The sequence below is a fragment of the Mus caroli genome, unplaced genomic scaffold (genome assembly GCF_978045245.1).
Source record: "Mus caroli unplaced genomic scaffold, Mus_caroli_1 scaffold_19, whole genome shotgun sequence".
Taxonomy (NCBI): Eukaryota; Metazoa; Chordata; class Mammalia; order Rodentia; family Muridae; genus Mus; species Mus caroli.
Genome location: NW_028227274.1, coordinates 9,529,633 through 9,547,988, shown reverse-complemented (window position 1 = coordinate 9,547,988; position 18,356 = coordinate 9,529,633). Strand labels below are relative to the sequence as shown.

Genomic DNA, 18,356 nt, shown 5'->3' with positions numbered 1-18,356 from the left:
AGACTTGGATAGAGATGGTTTATTTATGGGTTGGTCTCAAGAATCACAAATTTGAGAGGGACATGGGGACAGAGAAAAGCTAATAGGTCATGTGTCATAAGAAGAATATTACCATTTTAAGAATATTCTAAGTTATATAGAATGTCCTTCAGAAATGGTCCATGGGGAGACAGGAAACAGGGCTTTTCCCATCAACTTCCACCCAATGGGATAAACAGTGCTGCTGGGGACATTAAACGTCTGGGTTTCCAGATACTTAAAAAGCTCTTGGAGCCACAGCAATAGCCCTCAGGTAAGAAGAAAGGAATCAAATAAAGCTTTCAAGATGAGACAGGGAAAAGCCAGTCAGGAGGGAAGTGAGACAGGTGGCATTGCAGCCTTTAATCTGTAAACCCAATGGGATAGCTCAGCTGTTGCCTGTTCCATGTGATGCTGAAGGCAGGTGGGCACCTTCCCCAGGCCACTTCTCAGAGCAGAGCCCAAGCTGCCTTCTCTTGGCACTCCCAACCTCTGAACCAATCACCAGTCCTTCTAAGGGCCTGGGTCAGGGATTATTTTTATTTGTGTGTTCTGTTTGGCCCAGGAAGTGGCACTATTAAGTATGGCCTTGTTGGGGTAGGTATGGCCTTGTTGGAGGAAGTATGTCACCATGGAGGTGAGCTTTGAGACCCTCCTCCTAGTTGCCTAGAAACAGTCTGCTCCTGGCTTCCTTTTGATGAAGATGTAGAACTCTCGGCCCTGCCAGATCCACGCCTGCCTGGATGCTGCCATGCTCCCACCTTGATGATAATGAACTGAACCTTTGAACCTGTAAGCCAGGCCAAATTAGATGCTGTCCTTATAAGAGTTGCCTTGGTCATGGTGTCTGTTCACAGCAATGGAAACCCTGAGATAGTAGTTTTAGTACTAACAGGTACAGAAATGCTTTAAACATCTTCTTCGGGTGAATTTCCAGAAACAAGCACATTTTGCTCCCTGTGATTACTAGACACTCTCTCCATCCCAACGAAGAGCCAATTGTTGAAAACATCCAAGCTTCCCTTATTTCAGGTGCACGGAGACCAACACCGCATGTATTCTACATATTTCCTTAGACCCCAGCCTAGGAGAGGGAACAGGTAAGTGAGTGTCAGGAGTTCATGGAGGAAGCCACATGTAGAACCCCAGACCCTACCTTCTTATCTCCCACAGACATACCCATTGTAGAACCCCAAGAACCTACCTTCTTATCTCCTACAGACATGCCCACCAAGGCGTCCAGAAGAAGCAAATGGCCCTGAGCCCCCAAGACTCTGCTTGCAATAGCCCAACACCACATTTCACTTTAAACTTTAAAACAAACTGACTGTAGTTGGCCAGACAACACAAAGCTTCCCATAGATGCAGCCCGAAACCCATGAATAACATATGGCATGATGAAGTTGTGGAACCCCAGGAAACACCACGATTCAGAACTGCCCAGGAAGTGTCAGCTTGGGGGAACAAAGCTGCCCTTCACAATCAGACCCACAGATACTGACTTAGAAAAACAAAACAAAACAAACAAAAAAACCAATAAAAACAATTTTAAAAATTGTCAACCAGTGGGGAGAATGAGTTGGATATAATCCAGATATGTTCTATGAACATATGACAATATGAAATTGTCAAGAGAATTTAAAATATTGTTTAAACAAAAACATACACACAAGGTGGTGGGGGAAAATAAATCACCAATTAGTCCAGAAGACAAAGAAATCAACCCCAAGCTGAAACAGAAGCTGTCAATCTGACCTCAATTCATCTCTGTCGAACTTTGCAACAAGTTAAGAGAAGGCCATTTGGCTGTGACAAGTCAGTGGTCATTTTATTTCCCAATCACACATCAGAACTCACATTGCCTTAGAGCTAAGATATTAACATGATTTGTAAATTTGGAACCCAACCTCTTGATGGCGTTTTCACTGTATCAATGGGCATAAGATAGGAACCATACCTGACAGCATACACTTCTTGAAACACCATATTGCTCCAATGTAAGGAGAAAGGAAATGTGTTCAGCTTGATATAATTTGTTACTTTTCCATATCTTAAGCTTTTCCAAGAATTTTTCTACAGTACCATATGTAGCTTGAGTCTTATTCTTTTTAATCATGAGTACTCATTTTGTTAAATTAAAAAAAAATAAATATTAGCACCACCCTAAAGAGATCTGGAATTTAAGCCATTAACTCATTAAACCTCAAAAGTCCTGTAGTGTATGTACAGTTGCCTCAGCTTACAAATGGGGAAACTGAGTCACAGAGCAGCTCAGTGTGCTGTAAAGTGCCACCCAGCAAGAGAGCAGGCTATGAAGCACAGGTCAGGGCAGGCTGACGGAAGTCCACATCCACAGCTGCTCCTGGCCAACCAAAAGTTAGGTGGCCTGCAACCTTCATGAATATGCATGCCATGACCCACTGCTGCAAACTTCTAACTTGTTGCTATGTTGGTGTGTTCTTAACTTAATTAGGGATTCTTTAGTACATCAAAGGGAAGCTTTAAAAGGCAAGTCTTTTAAAAATGGCCTTTAAAAGAACTGTAAGTACAACAGGTATGGTTACGTTCAGTGAGGATCATTTTGATGGGTTAAAGTTCCTCATTATAGAAAGAAAGCCTCAGGTAAAAGTGACACAAAGTAAGTGTAGGCATGGAGCCCACGGTGGAGCACGTGCACAGCATGGATAAGGTCCTGAGCTCAATTCCCAGTGCCTCAAAAAGAAAATGGCATGATGATAATGGTGTGTACTAGTGTGTGGCTGTAATCCTAGTTCTGGGAGGCTAAGGCAGTTGGACTATGAGGTCTAGGCTCTCTGGACTATATAATCAGACCTTTGCTTTAAAAACTGACATAATAGGTGCATCTTGGTCATTAATGATAGAAGTTGAATAAACGCTTGGCTCTTTGGCAAGCTGATTCACAACTAAGTCAGGATTACAGCTTTAGGACCCATGATGGCTCTGTCTGTGAACTAAATCACATGCAATCCAATGGTGAGATTCTGTCAGGAGACGCCCTTCCCATCACAACACAAAATAAGGAGGCCCTTCTATCATAAAAGGCCCAACATGAATGAAGATGACATTTCAGAAACCTCAATTCCTTTTGATTTCCAGGGTACGGTAATACATCTTTAGTTATTTCTAGCAGTATTTCTTGGGTGAGCTGTACTGTGCACACAATAGGAACAAGAACAACATGATGACTTGCACGTCGCTGATGTTAGTGTTTTTACATGAGTGTTGTAAGATCTGACAGATTCACACACTAACAGCAGCTGCTCCTCTTCTTACTCTTACTGCTGACTACACACGCATGGGCCTGCTGTTGAATGCTCTTCTCTCCATACATGACACAGCTATTTTGGATCTATTAGTGGTCATGCTGCAGTTGTCTCCAAATGGCCCAGCCCCAGGTGGGCGCTAAGATAATTCCTCTTGCTCTAGATCTGCCTATATGGGCTTTTCCACAAGCTGGAACACAGGACACATGGCCTCCTACTGGCTTCCTTCACACACTGTGATGTTCTCTGGATTTACTTATGTAGCTTTCATTGAGATTTCCTAGCTCTTTTTTTTTTTTCATGAAAGAAAGACGATTTTATTAAAAAGAAAAACAACAAAAGGGAGATGGGACCAAAGCACAGGTTAGTCCATCCGGGCCTTCAGCGTCCTGGTGGTGATCTTGTCTTTCTCAATGATGTGGATGATGACGCCCATGCCCGACACAGCATCCCAGTCCACCTCGTTCAGCAAGGCCTGAGAAATGGTTTCAAACAGGTGTTCTGGATCCATGTTGGGCTCCCAGAGAGACTCACACATCCCATACATTTGTTTGAAGCAGGTACCACTGACTACAAAGTCATCAGTCACCATGGGACAGCCAATGAGGTCCAGCGAGCAAATGAAGGGCTTGAATGTCTTCGGGTCCAGGCCAGCAATGACAGGTTCTGTATAGTAGGGACCAAACCGCTTCTCATACAGGAGGTTGGCCACCATGCTCATGAGGGTGTAAGGCTTGATCTGCCGACCTTCTTTCAGCTCATACAGGTTCAGTCGGAACTTGAGATGCTGGGCAACTGTCTGGATGCCAGTGGCCAGGCTGGCCAGGCCTATGTAGAGCCTGTCACCCATGGGAAAGATCTTCTGGAAGTCCGTGGTCACCATCTGGGCCTAGATCCCGAAACGCCTGTCTGCAGCGATGGCCACAGTTCTTTCCCTTCATGGCCATGACGGCCCCTCCATTATAGGACATAATAGACATGATTGCATTGGAATGGAAGCCCGATCCCCACTGCGTTGCCTGCAAACCAGCTCTGGTTTTCTCAGGTGATTTCCTAGCTCTTATTGTTGGATAATAGCCTACTGTGGGGCATGCTGCATCAGGCTCACTCATTCAGCAGCTGCTAGCGCTTCTAGTTCTCCCACCTTTTAGCTCTTACGATCAGTGGTACAGTCACGACTGATGAGCAGGGTCTCTGTGGACACACACACCCCTTTCTCTTGGGCACAAGTTACAAGTGAGACCTCTGAGTCATGTGGTAGCTGTGTGCTTGACTTTGTGAGGTGTCCAAAGCAGCTGTACCATTTTGCATGTCTACCAACTGTGTCTATGGGTTCCAGCTTCTTTGCCTTGTTAGCATTGCTACTATCAAAATTTTTATTATAACCACCTAAGTCAGTATAAATGATGTCTTATTACAGTTGTAGTTATGTTTTTAGATTTACTTTATTTTTAATGATGTGGGAGGAGATATGTGTATGTGAACACCGGTACCCACAGGGGCTAGAAAAGCGTTGCAGATCCTCTAAGCTGGAGCTGCAGCTAGCCGTGAGCTGCTTGACACAGGTGCTGAGAACTGCTCTGAGGGAGCAGCTCATGTTCCTAGCCAGCACCCCATCTCCCCTGCCACCACTCTATCTCCCCTGCTGACTCCCCATCTCTCCTGATGATACCCCATTTCTCCTGATGACATCCCACCTCCCTTGATGACACCCCATCTCTCCTTCCAACACCCCATCTCCCCTGCTGACACCCCATCTCTCCTGCTGTCACCCCATCTCCCCTGACAACTCCCCATGTCTCCTGCTGTCACCCCATCTCCCCTGCCAACTCCCCATGTCTCCTGATGACACCCCATCTCTCCTGTCAACACCCCATTTCCCCCACCCCTTATCATGTTTTGATTTGAATTTCCCTATTAACTAATGATGCTGAGCCAGCTTTTGCAGACATTCTGACCACTGGTATATCTTTTACTATAATCAGACCTTTTGGGCTGTTTTCTTACTGGACTCATACTGTTAACCTGGAATTGTCTTCCTTGTCTCAGTCTTTCTTGGTCTTTAGGACATCCCATTCTCGTTTGACTTCCTCCATCATCTGTGATGCAGGCCAGTCTTCTTGACCGATTGGTTCCTCCCCTTCGCTTTGGCTCCTCAGTGTTGTGAGTGGCAGGACTCAGCCCTTCAGTCCATTCTTTTCTAATTTCCATCCACTTAGGTAGTTGAACACTGTCCATATGCTCTCGGTTCCTTACCAGCAGTCTCAGGCAATGGTTTGAGAGAAAGCACTCTGGGCCCCCAAATGCCCAATGCCTTGGACCTTTACTAAATGGGGAACAAGAAACTCACTCTGCTCCCCAAGACAGTGGCACCAAGCAGGAGACGTTGATACCCATTGAACAGAGCCGACCGGTGCAACACTGCAGAACTCCGAAAAAAAAAACAACTATAAGAGAACCACGGCTCACAAGGGCACACCAGGACCTACACCACAGTGAAGATGCTCAGCTAAACAAGATTTAAACAGAGCCTAGAGTAGTCTTTTAACATAATTAGCCAAAGACCTAGAATACAGCAGAAAGTCCTCATTTCACTAGGAAGGAATAGCAACTTGGAAAGATGACATGGCAGAAGAATATGAGAAATTCTCTAAGGCAATAGTCATAAACTGTTCCAACAAGTGATCTTAAATACTCTGGAACAGGTATAAAACCTCCAAGAACAAATAAAACATACAGCAAAGAACAAGTACCAAGGGGGACTGAAAACACAGGAGGCAAATGCCTGAGAGCATAACAGAAGCAAAATACAAAATAACCTGTGCGCTTGAAGATAGAACAATACAAATTGCCTTATCTGAAAAAAGTAGAGAAAAAAGTCAACTGGAAAATAAAAATGATACTATTCCCAGTCAGAGAACTGGGGAATAGTAATGAAAAAGTGAGCCTTTGGGGACCTTAGAGGCAGCTCAGTGGTTAGGACAACTTGCTGCTCTTCTAGGGGACCCAAGTTTAATTCCTAGCACCTGTGTCCCTAGTGGGAGGGGTTCTGATCTCTGCAAACACCAGCATACATGTGGTAAACACACACACACACACACACACGCACACACTTTTTAAAGCTAACATTAGTTATCAGAATCCCCGAAGGAAACGTGCTGAGAATTACTCAGTGAAACAAGGGCTTGAAATATCCAGAGCTGATGAAAAGCACAAACTCACAGATTCAAGCAGTTGCAGGGGAGAATCCATATTCAATTAACCCATATTCAATGTCTACTCGTAGCCCAGACAGCAATCCAAACAGTAGCACTAGATGCACAGTCTTCCAGTGGACATCTGAGCCAACAGTGGTGTTCATAAGTCTAGGGCACCATCCCTGAATTCTCTAGCTAATTCCACTTGCAACCCACAATGAAATCATGGCAGCTCTGTCATCTAAGCATAGCTGGTATCCACTCGCTCACTGCCATGGCTACTAACAGCATCTTTCTCTTGGGTTATAGTAACTGTCTCCCATCCGGCTCCTTTTATAAACTCTACAGAGCACTCCAAAATGACTTTAAGGTCTGATCCTTGTCTCACTCTCAAGCCTGTGTCATTGCTAAGGCTTGGGCATGCTTGCTCTTCCCTCAGCTGCCACCTCCTCCTGGTTCACTCTCCCTCCATGCAGCTCTGTGTTCGCACACAAGCTCTGCCTTAGGGGCTGTGTAGAGCTGTTCCCTTTGTCTGGGTGATGGACATCTACACACATGACAAAGTCCTTCATACACTTCAAGACTCTTCTTCCTCCTTGCATTCTCAATAAACTGTTCTGAACACCAAAGAAAAGCTGCCAACTACAATCCAGTTGTCCCTGACTCTCACGAAGCCCTTAATCTTCTCTGCTTTTTTAGGCCTCTGTTACTCATTTCAGCTCCAAACACACTACACGAGTTTACTATGTATTATTTAGGAGCTGTGATATAACCCAAGTGCCTACTGGAGTGTAATAAATATGTGTTAAAAGAATAGTGTGAACTCCCTCCTTTAAAAGGCAGAATAAGCCAGGCATGGTGGCGCTCCAGAGGCAGAGGCCGAAGCAGGTGGATCTCTGTGAGTTCAAAGCCACCAGGGTCTACAAAGCAAGTTCCAGGACAGCCATGACTATTGCACAGAGAAATCTTGTCTTGAAAAACTAAAATAAAATAAAATAAACTATAGAATAAGCTGTATTCATTTTCATTTTCTACTTGGGCATAACAAAGTACCTTACACTTAGTATCTTGAAATAGCATTTATTATCTCAAACTACCAATTAGGAGTCAACGTGGCTGGGCCAAGTTCTCTGCTCAAGATCAAAAGTGCAATCAAGCTGTCAGCTGGATTCTCTCTTTGTGGGCTGTTGGCTGGAGGCCACCCTAAGCTTCCAGAGCCTACTTTCAAATCCTTGCCCCATGGCTGTTTCCAGGGCAAGTTCGCAACCTGACAGCTTTTGCCTTCTTGGCTAGTAGGAAAATCTCTTATAGTCAAATGTCTTCTCTCAGAAGAGGCAGTCCCACTAGAAACTCCTCTCATCAGAGAAAACCTCCCCATTTGAATCTACTGACCATAAAATGCAATCATAAAAGTCCCTTTAAAAAATTCCTCATTCAATGGAGTCACATCTATAACCGTCACCATGTTGCCTGTTCTCAAGGGCAGGGGGTTGACCATATGTATATGTACCAGAGGCAGCCATCTTGGGACCTTCATAGCCTACACAGAATAGACTGCAAGCTTGCCTCCATGTGAACAGTTGGCCAAATAAGGCCTCAAATTATGGTATTCAATATCCCATGAATCAGGATTTCCAGGAAAATGAATACAATAAAAATATAGTTACCACACCCATATGTTTGACAGCACTGTTCACAATAGCTCAAAGCTGGAGGTAAGCCAAGCATCCATCAATGGGAACACACAAAGGTGGGTAAAAATACATGGAATTCTATTCATTTGGCCTGGAAGAGGGGGAAATACTGGTGTATAGTACAAAGTGTCTGACTCTTGAAAGCATAGGTTAATGGATGTAAGTTAACCATAAAAAGGCAAATATTATATGATTCACTTACATGACATTCCTAGAGACATTGGTCCCCAGAAGATAGCACAGTAGTTGTCCAGAGTGAAGAAGACAGGGGATGGAACTCACTAGGTGTGGAGTTTCAGCTTTACATAATAAGGAGATGAAGAGTCCAGAAGGTGGGGATGGTGTTGGGGCAACAATGTCAATCTATCAAATGCCACTGAACAATGGCACTTAGATGGTGAACACAATACATTTTATATTTGCATTATGCCACAATTAAAATAAGAATAAAGAATATTTTTATAATGCAGCTGTTCACACCTATAGGTTTGTGTGTGTTCCCGTATGTGTATGCATGTGGGTATATGTGTGAGGGTGTGCATACATATATGTGCTCTTGTGTGTGGAGTCCAGAGGCCAGCACTAGGTCTGTTCCTTAACCACTGTCCAGCTCATCTTTGGAGACCATGCTTCTCACTGGACATGGAGCTGGCTGACCAGGCAGGCTGACCAGCAAACCCCAGGGATTCCCGGTCTCCACCTCCACAGCCCTGGGATTACAGCCTGCCACCATGTCTGGCTTTTTATGTAGATCCTAGAAGACTAAACTTAGGTCCTCATATTTGTTCAGCAAGCACTTTACAACTGAGCCAAGACAAGGTGGAGGATCTGCACTGTGTCTTCTGCTGGCCTGGGCTTTACAGGGAGCAAATATCCATGTCATGGATTGAAAACAATAAATGTATTAAAACTAACATTTATTTCTGTCTGTCAGAAATCACAGAAACAGAGATCCAAACCAGTATCCTTGTTCCAACCAACAGCAACACTCACCTGACCCAGATCCAAGGTGAGGTTGACTTGATTGTACTGTGTGCCGGAGGAGAGAGGCGGGCTTTGCCACCACCGTTCCGATCCATCAATTGCATGGATGGCTGGATGTGCCTTCCTGGAATCCTCAGAATTGCAGTAGTCACAGAACTGGCCCTGGGGAGGAGAAAAGGCCTTTTACATTTTTTTCCTAGGAATGTTTTTGCAGTAGTTTAGCAGAAGAAACAGCCCAGACAGACTGCTCCATGTTAGCTAGAAATGGCTGTAGTACTGCTGCATGGCAGGCAGTGCCCTCGATAGGAGCCTCTTCACTTAGTCTGAAGCCAGGTCCGCTGTTTGTAGTCAGGTTATTGGTTTTGTCTGTCCTTTATGGCTCTGCTTTCCTCGACCTACACAACTCTTTACAAAGAACTTCCAAATTGGGGATGCAAGGATATTTTCTCCTTCACAAACCCACTGGACTCTTAGCAGTTCAGTGTGAGGCACATTCTCTACCATGATCTCAGTAGAGACACAAAATGCACAAATGAACACCAAGAAAGCCTCAGCATCTAGCAGGTGCCTCCACAGAATGCAGAATGCTGCCGCAGTCTAGGGAAGAGTGGGGCATTTGGGCTGCCTGGGAGAGTGGAGAAGAGGTCTCTTGTAAACAGTCTTTGGCCTCAAACAAGAAAGCGTCCCAAGTAGAACAACCAACCCAAGCAAAGATGGGGGCCAGCTGGTCTACACCGACCTAAGTACTGGAAGATAAGACATCATAGATAGCAGTCGGAGGGCAGGACTGGCTGGGCGCCATGCAGTGAGAAGCAGTTGTTTCCCGGGGGCGCCTGGTGTTACAGTAGCCAGCCCCTAACTGAGTTTGTTGCTCTTTGGCAGGCAGATTGTTTTGATTCTGGTTTTGTTCTCCTTTATTCTTTTCAATGCAGAATTTTGCAGATATTTGTCAGCCAGAAAGCTGAACCTTGGTCTTTCTTGTGTTTGAATAATATGTTAACTTTGTCAAAAGTCTATGATTCCCCACAGGGATGGACCTCACAGCCTCGCAAAGGAAGTTATCCTGGAGTGTAAGAGGCGTGAAGGGGGACAGGGGAAAGGAGCAAATCGTGCTCCCTGCTTCCTCCGAAATACGCTGTAGCCAATGGGGGGCTCTTCTGCCATTCTCACCAGTTCTCGGGTGCTGCAAGGTAAGCTTGGCTCTGGTGTGTGACCAAATGTCCTTGTGTACAAAACGGGCTTTTGGCGGTATAAAACTGCACATTCCTATGTGTAAGCTGTCTGTTTAGATGCTTATCTTTTAATATTAAATACATTTCTAGAACTCAGCAACACCTTGGGGATATGAGACTAGAGATTGTGTGTGGCTTGCTGTGCAGCCTGTCACTTCAGCCAGCGCACATACAGCGTAGAAGGCCTGAAGAGTAGGGAGTCCATTAGCAACCTCTTAAGGATTTTACAGGTTTTCTAGTTAATCTTGTGTGTGTGTGTGTGTGTGTGTGTGTAAATGTATGTATAAGTATGTATGTGTGAATGTGTGTGAGTGTGTGAATGTGAGTGTGTGAATGTGTATATGAGTGTGTGAATGTCTGTATAAGTATGTGTGTGTGAATGTGTGAGTATATATGTGTGAATGTGTGTGTGTGAGTGTGTCTTGTGTGGCTGTATGTGTAAATGTGTGTGTGTGTAGGCCACAGTACAACCCTAAGTAGTTGGTTCTCTCTATCTTTATGTAGATTCCAGGAATCAAACTCAGGTTGCCAGATTTGAGCAGTAAGGTCCCTCCTCCTGGAGGAGAATTTCTCCTGTTGATGTAAGCCTCCAAGTTTCAGAGCGTTCATCATCATCATCATCAAAAGGATCAGTAATTGAACCAGAAACAGAATATCCCTAAATTTCAAAAACATACACCAAATCCTTTCATAGCATCAAAAGAAGTACAGACAGTTCATCAGGAAAATGGGCAAAAATAGGAACAGGGCTCTCCCGGAAGAGCCAGAAAGGCCTGGGAGTACATCAGCACCGTTAGCAGCGCTAGCAGACCACATGCAATAGTGCTTCGCACTCAGCCTCCGTAGCTCCCCCAGCCTGAAGCAGGCTTGTGCAGACCTTGTCGCCACTGAGGTAGGGCCACCTGTGGTGCAGCTTTCTGACTTGGCTGGCTTCTTTTTTGTGGGGAGCGGGATGGGCCTTCCCCCTTATAAGCACAGTCTTTTAGTAAACTCACGGGCCTTGATCAGAGAAAAAAATTGTCTTGGCTTCATCATTCTTTTCTCGCAGTCTAAGTCTCTTTCAGCCCCAGCCTGGCTTCCAGAAATGCCCGATTCATGTAGGCCGCGGGCCGGCTTACTACAAGCCTCCCCAAATTTAAATGTGGTGACACTAAGGTTTAAAGAGTATCCTAAGAGTGTGAGTTACTGAGTGTGTGGATTACTAAGAGTGTGAATTAGTATAAAACCTTTGGCAGCTGTTTTGTTATCACTGCTAAAGTAAGTTCACACCTAGAACATAGCAAGCAAGACAACTCCTGAGTTCACAATTCAGGAAGAATAGCCTGCTTGTATTTGATGGCATCACATGCAAGAATATGTATTGCTTCTTCACAGAAGCAAAATCCTGAGATTAACCTAACTGTGTGGCTACAGGGAAGCAGGCAATTCAAGAATGGCATGGTCACATCATAGGTGGCTGTATAAACAACAAATAAATGGACATGTTCAGCAAGACGTCCACATACTGAAATACAACATTCTTATTCTAGAAAATATACATGGATATAATAAAATACTCTTTTTTTCAATAAGCCGCTGAGTATGGGGACAAAGGCCTATAATCTCAGGGCTCGGGAGGCTGTGGCACATGATCATGAATTTGAGGCCACCCTGGGCTGCACAATGAGACCCTGACTCAAGAAGGAAAAGAAAAGAAAACAAAACGAAAGAAGGAAATGAGGGAAACAAGTAATAACTAATAATGAACTCAGGATGGTGGTTTCCTCATGACCGGAGATGGTGGAGACGGGGGACACGTGCTGCTGCCACATGGGACACCTGCTGCCAAACAGGGACACATGCTGCCACACAGGTTACCATTTAGGCTCTACCTTTGGTTTGGTAGCAAGTTCATGCATGTTTACTGTACTACTAAACTATTACACACACACACACACACACACACACACACACACACAGAGGGTGGGGAGAGCCACACATAAATAAAATATAACCCCCCCTTTTTAAAATGTTAGCATTTAATTAACCTCCAGAGTGGGAAGCCACCAGGACACAGGCACCTCCAACACCCTTATTCTTCTCTTCAGCTCTTCTGCTGAAGAATCCAGCCTTCATGATGGCAGATTGCTTAGGGAGCTTTTCCTTCCCCAGAACTTTGTAGTAGCCTGATCGCATAGCATCAATGATGGGAGCAGCTCCAGGCTTGGTTTTTGCTGCATTGACCCGCGCTTCTCGCTGACCAATGTCCACAGTTTACCCAGGCTGACAGTTGGGCAGAAGCTCTGGTTCCTCTTCAAGTGGTAATGCCTCACACCAACTTCCCCAAAGTAACAATAAAATTTGTGAAAGTTGATCCTGTGGCGAGGCACACCTCCAGCATTCCTGCGGCCTCCTGAGTGCTTGTGGTGCTTACAGACGCAGCTGTGGCCATGGCTGCGGAGTTTCCGGGTCTTCCGCAGTCTGGATGGCATGGCGGTGGCAGAAAGGAAAGAGGGAGCAATTAATCCCCCTTTTAAAAAAAGGGGAAGGGCTGTCCAAATAAATAGCCACCCAGTATAATGTTCCAGCATAGGAGGTCCACAGGAGAGGAGCCAGCATTTACACAGAGCTCAGTGCTCAACAGTGTCTAGTCTCTGCTCGCTCCCAATACTCTTGATGCTTGTCTTAGGCTAAATAGCCTCTAGTATGTCATACTCTACATTGAATTCATAATACAACCATTAATGGTCCTGATTCCAACAGTACCCCCAACAGAACTTTTGTTTTCCAGCTTGAACATTGATTCCTTTGCTCGATTTACTTAAATTGCTAAAACTCTAAAGCATTAGAAACTGGAGTGAAATCAGAAAGATAACACTAACAGTTAGAGGAAGTTGCTAAGAGACCAGAGAAGTCATTTGACCATCACACTTCTCTAGAAAATGCTAGAAGCTAGATGGGAGACCTGAAGCACCAATCCACAATGTACTGGCTTGGTATCCACAACACTCTGGGATTTGTACAAAGCACATGAACCCTGAAGGTAGAAATATGAAGGAACAAAGAGTTCCAATGCCTTCCCTGAAGCCACACACCCAAGGACATGCTGGGACCAGGGTCTGCACAGAGCTCTGGAGATGCTAAACACAGCCCAAGACTCTTCCCTGGCTGAGGCACTCTGCAGCTCCATCAAAGAGGTCTGTCTCTGAGTTGGATGGAAAGTGGGGCAGCAGTAGTTACAGGAGCAATTACACTGTTCTCCAAGTACCTGCCACCGCCAGATGTGCACAGAGGCCCAGCTCAGAAAGGAGTCCTGCCAAGCAGCAGTTTCCATGTTCATATCAGGCACAGAAATGCTGGCAAGGGGAACATCTAACCACACTTATCCATCAACAGCCCTATCACATGCCATGCACGCACACTGCCCGGGCTCCACTCCAATTCTTCATTCTCTAAGACTCTAGAAGCTACAGTGTCTCCAGTGTTCAAACCTAAGCCAGCCATAAGTGGAGAATATTCTGCAGTGAGACAATTCCAAACCTAAGGCTGCCTCTTTGCAAAGATCCTTTTCCCTTTGAGAGGCACTGGAGCACACAGGAGTGGTTAGAATTGTTAAAGCAAGCACTTGGTCATTTTCTTGAACGTTTGCACAGTATGGAGTGAGGGGTGACTTCACAGCACACGGAGTATGTGGTACAGTGGCTCCGCACGATTCACTCGCAGCTGTGCCAGGCTCCTGGATATAGAGATCTGAATGACAGAAAACAAGGGACTCACTGTTGGTTCTAAGTATTTAAGGAAAACTTAGAAAAAATAAGCAAGTGTATGCAAATACATGATTCAAAAGCTGTGTGCATGTAGTCCAAATTCCAGATGGGTTGGGGGTTTGGCTCTTTCTGGGTCATTTCAGAGGTCTATATTTTGGAGTAGAATAGATGTGTCAGTGATCTTTCTTGTAGCTATGACAAAACACCAGAGAAAATAATCTATACAAGGAAAAGTTGTGACTCACCATTTTGAGGGTCTCAGTCCATGCCTACCTGGTCCCAACTCTCTAGCCTGAGACAAAGCAGAGAGAAACTTGTGGTAGAAAGCAAAACTGTTTGCCTCTGGGCTACCAGGAAGTCAAGAGGTGCGGCACAGAGAGAGGAATGGCTGGGAACGAGACGAATCCTTACAATGGTGAATGTGACTGATAACTTGACAGGTTCTATGTCTCCTAGGCAACAAGCCTTTGGATGTATCTGTGATGGAGTTGTAGACTGTAATTAGGGTGGTGTTTGTAGCTCGCACGGACTGTCATCTGTGCTAGAGTGGGCCTTCAGTGACACAGCTGCCCTTGAGTTGGCTCTGATTACGTAAGTGACCCCTCACCCATACTCAGACCTCCAGCAAACTCACAGCTCATTACCGTGAACTTTAGGGATATGACTGCTTTGGTGTGTCCTCAGTTCCTGTCTGAGATGAATAGACACTTGTGTCTGGTCTCCTCGGGAAATCAGATAACAGCATACTCTAATGTGAATAGCACGGTTACATGAGCCAGGCAGGGTCTTAGACTGGATAAAAAGGAGAAAGCAAACTGAAGGCCAGCATTCATCTCTTTCTGCTTCCTGACTGACACACAGTGACAAGACACCTCATGTTTACCACCGTACTTTCTCCACCATGATATCATACCCTCAAAATGTAAAGCAAAAATAAACCCTCCCTCCATCGGTCCTTCCCTCTAGGGAAGGACCTAGAGGGAAGGTTTGTTCGTTTGGTCAGATACTTTGTAACAGCAACAAGAAAAGCAACTAGTACAATCAGTCCGTAAGAACGCAACACTAAGAACCTCTCCATCAATGGATCCTACACCAGGAGCATCACCTCTGACTAGCCCACCATGATCTGCCCATTTCCCTAGGACCCATCCCCTGGCAGCAAGCCATACCTTCAGAGGGATTTTAGATCCAAACCAAAGCAGGGGGAGGTTCACATCCTGACCCCTATAGTACTGTGGTGCAGTGATGGAATTACTTAGCCCCTGTAGGCTTTGCTTCCCTTGCATTTGAGTGTGTTAGTCCTGCCAGTTTTGTGCTGTGCTTCTCAGGCTTAGATGTGATGCTATACATGAAGCACCCTGCTCAGGCACATGAGCATACCGCCACTGGAACCAATTGAGTGCTTATTGAAAATGCAGGCCCAAGCATCCTGCATGGGCCTTTTACAGAATCAACATCTCTGGTGAAAGCCAAAATCAGAATTGTTTAAATGATGTTTAAATGATTTAAATAAAAAATAACCTCCAGTTATTTTTCTGCTTATGAGTCTGAAAAGTACAGAGGTAACATGACAGATGCACAGGTACCAGAGAGACATCTGGTGGCCATGGTCACAGAGCCACTGCATTGGTAACAATAAGGAAGCATCTACAAGCCAGGTGGACACCTCGCACTTTATACGGACATAGTTTGCATTCCTAGATATATCTGGAAAGTAGAGACAATCCCTGGGGAGTCAAAACACAAAGAAAAGGAACAGTCTGTCCAAGTCGAGGAGCCAAGTGAGGGACCCGGGAAGGGTTGATTCAGACTGGGCACTGAAGGAGAGGAAAGAGAAGATGACAGGATACAAGGTACCTGGGGTTGATACCTCAATCTGTACGTGGGCAGCCTTGGATGCCTATGCTCGTCTTCCCTCTCGGTCTCCTTGGAGTTACTGCTGCACACCCTCCCTGCTTCCCCATGTTCTTTCTCTTCTCAGTGCATGAACTCATTAACTCATTAACTTGCTTTTGGTCCCTGTGGCTGTGCTGAGACCTCTATGCCTGCCTTCCCTCCTATAGCTACAGAGAGGCCATCTGTGTTCCATGGGCCCACATCCTGTCTCTATGGCCTGTTCAAAACCTTTACATAAACAACTGTACCTCCCTCAACCCTCTCTCCAACAGTAACCCACTTGCTACTTCTTCAGTGACCTAGAACCTTTCGCTGCTTCGGGGCCTTTATACATGCTATTCTGTCTCCAAGGAACACACTGCACACAACTTCAGACTCTTTCCAGGGAGAGTTCCCCTAACAAGAAATAGGTATGTTGTACTCTCTTACCTGTTTGTGTCCTATGCAATCACTAACCATTTAGATGTCTAAGAATTATGATAATTCTAAGATTGTAAATGCCCTGAGGTCAGGGACCTCAGAACTTTGTTCACAATCATAAACCTAGAGTTGGGTACCTGGCACAAGGCAAGTGTTCACTATTCATTGACATAATTAATAAGCTAAGTGGAACGCACTATTCAGTTACATGTTATTTTGTAGTTCAGTGATAGTTTCCGTTTGGGAAGAACTGGATCTTACAGATGTCCTGTCTCGAAGGTCACCAATTAGAGTGTACAGCCTAACTACTCTAAACCTGCTTTCTGGGCCACTCACCGTGCAAACCTTCCTGTTTCACCTCTTGGGCCTCCCAGAACAACTCTCCTCTCCTCTCTTCTCCACTGGCTGCTCTCACACTCACCCCAGATCTCCCTGGTCCCAAGACCTCTCAGATGCTAACTTTCTGTGGTGGTATAAATGGCCCCATAGGCTCATAAAGAGTACCATCACTAGGAGGTGTGACCTTGTTAGGGGACTTTGAGATTTCAGATATTCAAGCCAGACCCAGAGTCTCATTCCCTTCCTGCTACCTGGGGATCCAGATGAAGAACTCTCAGCTCCTCTAGCACTGTGCCTGCCTGCCTGCTGTAATGCTCCCACCATGATGATTGATAATAGACTGAACCTCTGAGCTCTAAGCCAGCCCCAATTAAATGTTTTTCTTCTTAAGAGCTGCCATGGTTATAGTGTCTCTTCACAGTAATGGAAGCCCAAACTAAAACATCTTTCTCACTTATTAAGGCCAAATCAGAAAGGAAAGAAAAAGCAAAGTAAAGCAAACAAACAAAAACATAGTCATTTCCTGGTTACAACATATTTTTTCTCTATAGTTCTTTTTTCATTCAAAAAGGTTTTCCTGGGCCTGTGCACTTGCTGCCCCAAACCTGGGTCCCTCTTTGTTATCACTCGGCTGGAAGCCCCGACAGGAGGTGGTGGGTCTGCCTAGTGGACTCATTGGAACATCAGCCATTGGCCTGCTATGAGCCTGGCACCATCCGTGGGGACAGTCAGACTTCTCCCTGTTCTATCTGCAGTTTCTTCTTTAATCTTATAAAATGCTCTTTTCTGACTTAAGTTCCCATTGTCTTCGGTCCCTCAATGCTCCCATTCATCCTGCTTCAGGCTCATCATTAATTAAATTCTTTCAAAGACCAGGAAGAATGGAAATGCACACAATGCCAGGATGGGGTGTTGGGAAATCTTGGAGCGCTTATGCAAGTCTCGCTCAGGATAATGTTCAGCTACATCCCATCTGGGGCCGAGTTCCTAGGAAATGTCGGTTGTTACTCTACCTAGAACTTACTTTCTCCCCACACCTGATTCCCCTTTGTGCCCTGGGTTTCTGCCTTGGCCTTTCCATGACTCCTCAGCCCTCGTCCAGCTCAGCAATGACCTATGTTCATTCTGTTTTCTCGCTGGTCACCACCTCCCCAGAGTACATTAGTTCAGGGGCCATGCCTGCCTTCTCCTGTTATGGCCATCCCACAAATCTGTCTCTCAAAAGGTGTCAGTAAATATTTATTAAATACAAAAGCAAATGAATAGTGCACATAAGTGCATCCACAAACATCACGCCAGATAGCATAGATCTTTATAGAACAGGAGTAAAGAATGGAATCACCAAAAAAGACACCATCAGCTCCTATGTGGATAGGTGTCACCATGGTCTGCCAGGGCAATGGAGGCGACAACTATGACTATTTCTATTCCACAGCCATGTGGGCAAGAGGCTGGAACAAAAAAGGGGGTTCTGGTGCCTGCAATTCCACTGCTCCTCCATGGAATAGCACCAGGCAAAGGTCAAATGCCAGAAGGAGTTGCCCTA

General features: G+C 45.3%; 1 protein-coding gene and 2 pseudogenes across 2 annotated transcripts in view; all 3 read right to left on the bottom strand.

Annotated features, from left to right (window-relative positions):
• The window catches only part of Lama3 (laminin subunit alpha 3), a 256,838-nt gene that overhangs the window by 213,875 nt on the left and 24,607 nt on the right, over positions 1 to 18,356 (bottom strand). For both annotated transcript variants that reach the window (XM_085833379.1, XM_085833380.1), the window contains exon 2: positions 9,187 to 9,339. In XM_085833379.1, the coding sequence (XP_085689505.1) occupies positions 9,187 to 9,339 (153 nt within the window). The remainder of the gene's footprint in view (positions 1 to 9,186; positions 9,340 to 18,356) is intronic.
• LOC110284756 (proteasome subunit beta type-3 pseudogene) lies at positions 3,667 to 4,305 on the bottom strand (annotated as a pseudogene).
• LOC110285077 (large ribosomal subunit protein uL15 pseudogene) lies at positions 12,432 to 12,880 on the bottom strand (annotated as a pseudogene).